The 7624-nt window shown below is 41.9% G+C and overlaps 1 protein-coding gene across 11 annotated transcripts in view; it reads left to right on the top strand.

Moving 5' to 3' along the window:
* Positions 1-285: 285 nt before the first annotated feature.
* Positions 286-7624, top strand: part of LOC107738309 (leucine-rich repeat flightless-interacting protein 2-like) — a 46761-nt gene continuing 39422 nt past the window's right edge. For all 11 annotated transcript variants that reach the window (XM_016550043.1, XM_016550041.1, XM_016550037.1 and 8 more), the window contains exon 1: positions 286-896. In XM_016550043.1, the coding sequence (XP_016405529.1) occupies positions 807-896 (90 nt within the window). In that variant the 5' untranslated portion in view covers positions 286-806. The remainder of the gene's footprint in view (positions 897-7624) is intronic.

Raw genomic sequence — 7624 nt, 5'->3', positions numbered from 1 at the left:
GCAACATAAATTGTAGTTGTCTAATAAAGCCTCTCGATGGAGCTAATGCACCAGCCCAGACCACACTGTGATACGTCGTTCCATCTAATCAAAAAGGAACAGGTTCAATAGACAGACAGTCAGACAGTCACACAGACAGACAGACAGATAGATAGATAGATAGATAGATAGATAGATGAAATGACACATGAATCTTATTTGCGAACTTGCCCTAATATGCAAGAAGACAGAAATAATTAAAATCCAAAGGTCAGGTCCCGCCCACAAGTCCCGCCCACTATTCGCGCAGAGTCCAGCACATCAGACGTGTGGCATTGGGCTGCTGTATATTCTCATCCGAGGGCCGCTCATCATCCGGGTTCGATTTGCCCTATAAACAAATGCAGCTTTGAACCGATGACTTTATTTTTAATTTGCCTGATTTGACGTACTGAACTAACGTAGGAAGGAATAAGGGATGACCGGCTATATTCTCAGGAATGCCTCTGGTCTATCGTACTCATGGCGTATCAGCATTCTTCCATCCTATCCGTGATGTTTTGACATATCGATGTGTCGTTTGAATGTGCAACAGGCTCCCGCCATATATCCATGCGGTTTATGGAGACGATGGGGCATCAAAAGGAGGATGTGTCCTAGTGCTCTACATATGTTTGCTTGTACAATATAACCATTTATTAATGTTGCTCACTTACGACCATGACACACTGAATGGTGCTCTTTGATCTGTACACAACTGGACAGCACTTCAATTTGGCGAGGTCATTTTTTGTAGAGGTTTGTGTCAGAGTATAAGGGAATTTAAAATGGCAACGCAAGTAACGGGGAGGAAAAGAATTCCCAACCGGGAGAAACTATCGGCGGAGGATGATGCTCTCAGTCAAATAGCTCGAGAGGTAAGACAGATAACCAACATTTCACGTGCTCCTATAGACGTAGCTATATCATGCTGCGCAAAATGTCGCCCTTTTACTCCAAGTACTGGAGAATTTAAAATGTAAGTCTTAATGGGAATTCCCAATGATCTTGCTGAATAATGAAAGGGATTTTGTCGGTTGTGCTGTCCTCACTCCCCGTTTCCCGCACGCAGTAAGGAAAAATGAACACGAATATGATGACGCTCGTGTCCTTTAATAATGTGAATGGGAAACATTGTACCCCTTCTCCTCCCAATTATTAAGCGCTTGTGAATGACAAAAACACATTATTCGTCGCAGTCTGAATCAAGGCATTGTTGCTAGCATGACCTACATGATTGAAAGACTTCAATTGTAGGTTGATTATGGTGGTAAACAAGCATTTGCTTCTATACAAATAGCGTTAGTGCACAGCATCCTCATGTTTGGATCCCTGCACAGCGGTGTGACGTCACTAAGCAAAGATCAAACGAAAAAGTTGAGAGAATGTCCCAGACTGCTGACGTCAGAACCTGCTCTGGCACATCACACCCAGTAAATGGCCCGAATAGCCTCGGGGATGTATTTTCAAACACACAGAGCTCAAATTGTGCTGATCACTTAAATACTACGCCATATGTGATCCAGCATTGTCCTCCAATAGTTCGGTTTTCAGTTCCTAATGAAAAAGACACAGACAGCTAGGTTTCGTTTTTAAAGTATATGGTGCAGGGGTTTAGTCATTCTTGCTATGTTTATTTATACTCCTCTATTATTATTAAACAGTTAACTGATATTGTAATTGAAGTCATCTTATTTCTTATGTTTCAAAAGATGTTTCATATTAAGGGTAAAAGGTTTGTGTTTAGTGCCACTAGTTCTTTGCAACAATATTCAGGTTTTCAGGTTCACTTAAAGACCTCTGTGACCTTTTGGATCAGCTGACCACATCTGGAAAGCATTTCCTTACTGAAGAATCCACATATGGACATTTTTTTCCCCCACAATTTTTTACCAACACACTTCCTTTTTTCTGTTTGACCTTGACCTTATCTTGTTGCTTAGCTGGTGCCCTTTATAGGCAAACTCTTTGGGTGTGGTGTGGAAATGTATCTTGGACATTTAGTCTCCAGCTCCAGCAAAGTAATGATGCTTTGCATCATTTGCCCTCTGGTCCTTGTGTTCTTGTAAAACTCTGTACCTAGCCACTATTAAACTCACCACCCCTCTTACAGGATGAATCAGTCCCCGAAGAGTAGAATAAACTCTACATCCTCAAATGCTTTTCCTTAATTTTTGTTCTGCGTTCTCATGAAAACTGCACGATCAGCCATAATGTCAAAGTTAGAGAGAGACTGAGTGAAAGTCTAAGTAATCGTTCAACCAAAAATAAAAATGTTGTCATTATTTTCTCATCTTCGTGCCATTCCAAAGTCATGTAACATTTATTCTTCTATTTAACACAAAAGGTGAGTTTTTGAAATATATACTGGGCACTCTTTTCATTATAATGAAAGTGCAACAAGCTCCACAAAATTACCATAACAGTAATATTATGTTGTCCATACTATTTGTGAACTATTTTCCAAGAACAGGCAGAAATTTAAGTTGTCATTCATTGAAAATCAGTACATCTGCCCTGCCTCTCCGATTCATGAACAACAGAACCAGTTATACACTTTGATTCAAGCTTTCTGGCACAAAAATGATTTAAGAATGCACTGAAGTCTGATCTTTTCAGTGATTCACCTGATCCAGTTCACACAACCTGAATGGTTCACAGAAATCCAAATAATTTGTTCGCTAGACTGATCTGTGCTGCATTACCCAAAACCATTGTAAGCCTAAGTAGATCGTAGAGACCACTGCTGCCAGTGGTTTCTACGATCTGCTTAGGCTTATGATGCTTTCGGAACATGCAGCACATTGACTGGACTCAATGATCCAGTTGCAACAGCACACTCGAGACTGAGATTATCAGTGATTTGCATTTGAATTTTGAAACTTAAAAGCTCCTGTCCACAGTCATTATAATTGATGACAAAAAGTATGTTATTTATAATGTCTTCTTTTGTGTTCCCTAAAGATAAAGTTCTACAGATTTGGCAATAATGTTTGGGTGAGCTAATCTTTTAAACTTATACCTCAGAGGACCTCAGATGATGCCAACCCTGAAACAACATACAGAACTACCACATTTTGCTATAAGTTTGATTGCATCATATAATAATTGCTGTTAATAGTGTTCATCGTCTGTTTGATTACGTCTTTAATTGATTTTTCCGTACATTTCTGCCATATGTACATTAACTGACAGTCACCACTGATAAGCTACCACTAAATATTGTAGAAACTTAATTTGCTGTAAAGTTGCTTTGCAATGATTTGTATCGTGAAAAGCGCTGTACAAATAAACTTGAAATGAATTGAATTGAATACCTAAACTTTGTATTTGGAGAAGCATAGTCACATAGCAACCTATTAGACAGTTCTGTTTAGGCCTGAAGTAGGTGTGCAGTGTGATGTGGAGCCATTAAGATGCTGCAGTCAGACAGCTATGTAGCATTTACAAGGTTGATCTGTAATGAGTATAATCAACATCTCTGCCAGCTGAGCTGTTTTTATACACCAGGCATTAGGGAACAGCCATGCCAAGGAAAAGCATTACAGAATAGCCAATCTCTGTAGAAACTCGACCACCTTTTTTTCTCTGTTTGTTTGCAGCAGCAGTGGGGTTGGGGTGTAGACTTTATTTCAATGTGATTAGAATGGAGCTTTAGTTTTTGCCATGGCGATTATGTAAAAGTCTTTCCATATAGTCTTTCCCACACATTTTATAGTTGAGTCAATGTTTTTATTTATTTAGCTTAATCACTGTTATAATGTTTTCATAGACTTTTTGGCTTCTTTGCAGCATGTGTCTCAGCTGCTCACTTATTGTTTTTTTGTACAGTGATGGTTTGGTCTGTTTATCACATTACAGTCAGTAAAATGGTACAAACTAGCATGGGGAGGATGGTTGGCTCTATGGTCCTTTATTGGGTCCAGAGGAGAGGGGTCCACCCATAAGAATTTGGGCCCTGTGAATTTTAGCGACAGTTATGCCTATAGCTATTGCTATAGTTCAACAAATCAGCCAGTGCTGATTCAAAACGTACCCCCTCCCCCCCACCAAGAACAATGTGCATGTGTAACATTATCATAACAAGTTTACTATGTGCAGGATGATGATGCACCAGCCAATGTGCTATTAAGGGAAAAATAGAAACATTTGCTAAATTAGAACAAAGAACACTGTGTAAAAATATTTAGAGAGGCCATTTTACCCCACTCCTGGGGTAAGAAAGCTCTCTGGGGCAAGAAACCCCCTCTCCTGAGTACACTTTTATAGAATGTATGAATGACTTATTTATGGAGTATTCTAATTTGTTGAGATAGTGAGTTGGTGGGTTTTTGTTAAATGTGAGCCAAAATCATCACAATTAAAACAACCAAAGACTTAAACTACTTCAGTCTGTGTGCATTGAATTTATTTAATACACGAGTTTCACAATTTTAGTTGAATTACTGAAATAAATGAACTTTTCCACGACATTCTAATTTATTGAGATGCACCTGTATAATCTTTAAAGTGTCATTCATGTAAAATACCATATCAACTATTGTATTTATAACCCCACAAATTACAATAAGTATTACATAAAAAAAAAAAAAAACACTAGTAACAACATGCCACTTGAGGCCTTCTTTGCCAATTCTGGTGTGGCTACTTACCCCGTCTTACCCTACTCAAATGATAGATCCAGAAGAATGGAGCAAAATGCATTTTGATTGCTGATAATGGTGTAATAATAGTGGATGTTATTCAAAGCTTATGACAAACTCTTTTCAAGCAGAAATCACGTCTCATGATCCAAATTTAACATCTACCTCAGTCACAGCATGTGGGTTCCATTGGAACTTTGGACTTTGTTCACATTCGTCTCTTTTTCCACTTACTGCCCTTGTATTTTCCGACTCCTGAGACAGGAAGTAGAAAGCCTTAAGGCTGTACGTCTTAGGCTATGTTCCAAATGGTGCTCTTGATATGTACTTATGGTCTTGCGGACCTGCCGTGGCTCGTGTGCCTGTGAGACCGTGGTACATCCAATTGGATATTTTAGGGATCTCAAGACCGCCCACTTAGCAGAAGCACTGATACAACAGTTAATGCAACATTACATCAGCAATGTGTGGATTTGGAGGTAGACCGCAAAGGTTTAGGGATGGCATTTAGGACCTTGAGTTATTGTTGCAGAATGGTTGGGTTTGTGGAGGAAAAGGTGTGGTTTTTGGAAAATTGGGGGAGGGAATTTAGCTGATCTAGTAGAAGAAGAGTATTTAGCCCCTGCCCCACTGCAGCAACAGATTGGCCAGCCACCACCCACTGACCTGCATCCTTTAAGCCTCTCCACAACATCCTGTGTTAATCGCCCCTCTAGGAGCCTCACTACTGAGCATAATTTTGGCCGCTTTCATTGAAACTCCACAGCCATCTGAAATGTGTCCCCTTTCAGGGCTACTGATGACAGTTTAACAGAGAAATACCTCCAGTGTGAAGTGCCAGGAATGCAGAGGCAGTTTTTCTGTTAGTCATGCAGGGTCATATATCAGCCTATTCTGCTCTCTGTGGTGCAGTGGGAGGCAAATCTGATGTTGTAGGACATTCAGTGCTGCCAGATTGGACAGATTTGAATTTGATTGTGCGGGTAAAAATTGATTTGGACGGGTGGACAAAATTTGGGCTGGTTTGGGGTCAGTTTTGGGGTTTTCAAACATCTAAATTGTATAGGCTAATTGGTTAACAAACAAAACCCAATTGTGCATGTACTGCATCCAATTACATTACCTAACACACACACCCACTGCAGATTCGGCTGATGCTGATGTTGACGTTGCCTGCCACAGTTTTGGGGTTTTCAAACATCTAAATTGTATAGGCTAATTGGTTAACAAACAAAACCCAATTGTGCATGTACTGCATCCAATCAGTCATCATGACATTACCTAACACACACACCCACTGCAGATTCGGCTGATGCTGATGTTGACGTTGCCTGCCGCACTTCAGTCAGACGTGATGATTCATGAGTTGACGGGTTTTTAGCACGATGAGGGATCAGATTTTGAATGTATAGCTGTATATTCAAGTGATCACAATGCCAAAGTGGCCTAAATATAAGTTACATGGTAAATAAGAGCACAGTTGAATAATTTAATCAAAATCAAACTGAATATGGGACTGCCAAGATCTGTATTATGTTCTACAATATGTACTTCATGAAATACTTCCTCTAGTTCTGTCTGAAGTTAAAGTGCGACACGAAGGTAAACGTATTACTGTTATTGTTAATTTTTTATGGTCAGATTATCGTACAGAATGTATCAATGAATGATACAGTTTTGACTGTCATGGTGTGTGCATGAACGAGTGTGAAATACTTGCTAATTACATTGCTTATTCTGATCACTTATATTGGGCACTTTTTGCATTTAAATTGGTTTATTCTGACTGTTGACATTGAAAATGATGCACATGTTCCCCTTCAGGAACTCGAGCTGCGTCGGAAACGCTTTGGGAACGCCCCCAGCGTGACCATGCTCTGAATCACATATGAAATCAGTCCAATAGATGGGCGAGACGTCATGGGCGGGTGACGTTGCGACCAGGAAGCTATAAAAGCACGTGCGGTGGAACCGGCGTCAGCTTTTTGTCATTCATCAAGCGCTCTGTGTGTGTGTCAGTCGCTATCTGTTTGTGAGTCGTAATCTCAGGCTGTGTGTTCTTCCCTGCCCGCGCTACATTTCGGGTGGGGACACACACAGTTTGTGTGTTGTCTGCTTGGGAGCGAAGTACGCAGAGTCAGCTCTCTTGCAAAGCGTTTGTTACTGCCTTGCTTCGCTCTCGGAAGGCTCTCTTTGAGGAGGGCGCCTTCACCGGCGTTTCTTGCGCCGCCGGACCCGCTTTCGCCGAGGCGGAGCGGCGGCTGTGCTCGTGGGGTTCGCATATGGATCCGGTGGAGGGAATGTAGACGGGCGAGTCCCTATCTTCTTCCTCACCTACCAGATTCAGCGCCCGCTCTCGGGGTCCGGAAGCCCATGCTGTGGTTCTTTCCTCCCGATGAGAGGGCTCGACGCTCCGCCTGTCTTCCTCCGAGGAGATTGATATGGAGGGCGTCGATGAGCTCGCCAGTTGCATAAGCATCAGTTACACAAGCATATTATGCCTAATGTTATAATGAGCGCGCAGTCAGCTCTCGGAAATAAGGGGCTGATTGTGCTTCTCCCCGCTGAACGCTCCGCTCACGCCGGGCACGCTACGAGGAGTGTGTCCGTGCTTGCGAGCTCGCGGTTCAGTCCCGCTATTGCTGAGGCATGGCGGCGATTCAGATCGCGGGGATCGCACGTGGATCTAGCGGATGGGTTGGAGACGGCTCGCCTTTCTCCGCCTGCACTCCTTAGATCCAGCGCTCTCTCTCGAGGCTCGGAAGCCCGTGCTGCGGTTTCTTCTCCCTCTGAGTGAAAGCTCTGCTGCTGCAGTTATTTTTCTCCAAGGAGATTGATATTGTTTGTGTGACCAAGCGCTGCCGAGGCAACGTGTGAATTACATCATTTCAGTTTTTGATGTGAATCTTACCACACCAGACCGTGATTACTCGTTTGGTTGTTTGGCTGCATTTAATTCTGAG

The sequence above is a fragment of the Sinocyclocheilus rhinocerous genome, unplaced genomic scaffold (genome assembly GCF_001515625.1).
Source record: "Sinocyclocheilus rhinocerous isolate Xijiao unplaced genomic scaffold, SAMN03320098_v1.1 scaffold1485, whole genome shotgun sequence".
NCBI lineage: Eukaryota > Metazoa > Chordata > Actinopteri > Cypriniformes > Cyprinidae > Sinocyclocheilus > Sinocyclocheilus rhinocerous.
The sequence above is the reverse complement of the archived record's forward strand: the minus strand, read 5'-3'. Positions and strand labels throughout refer to the sequence as shown.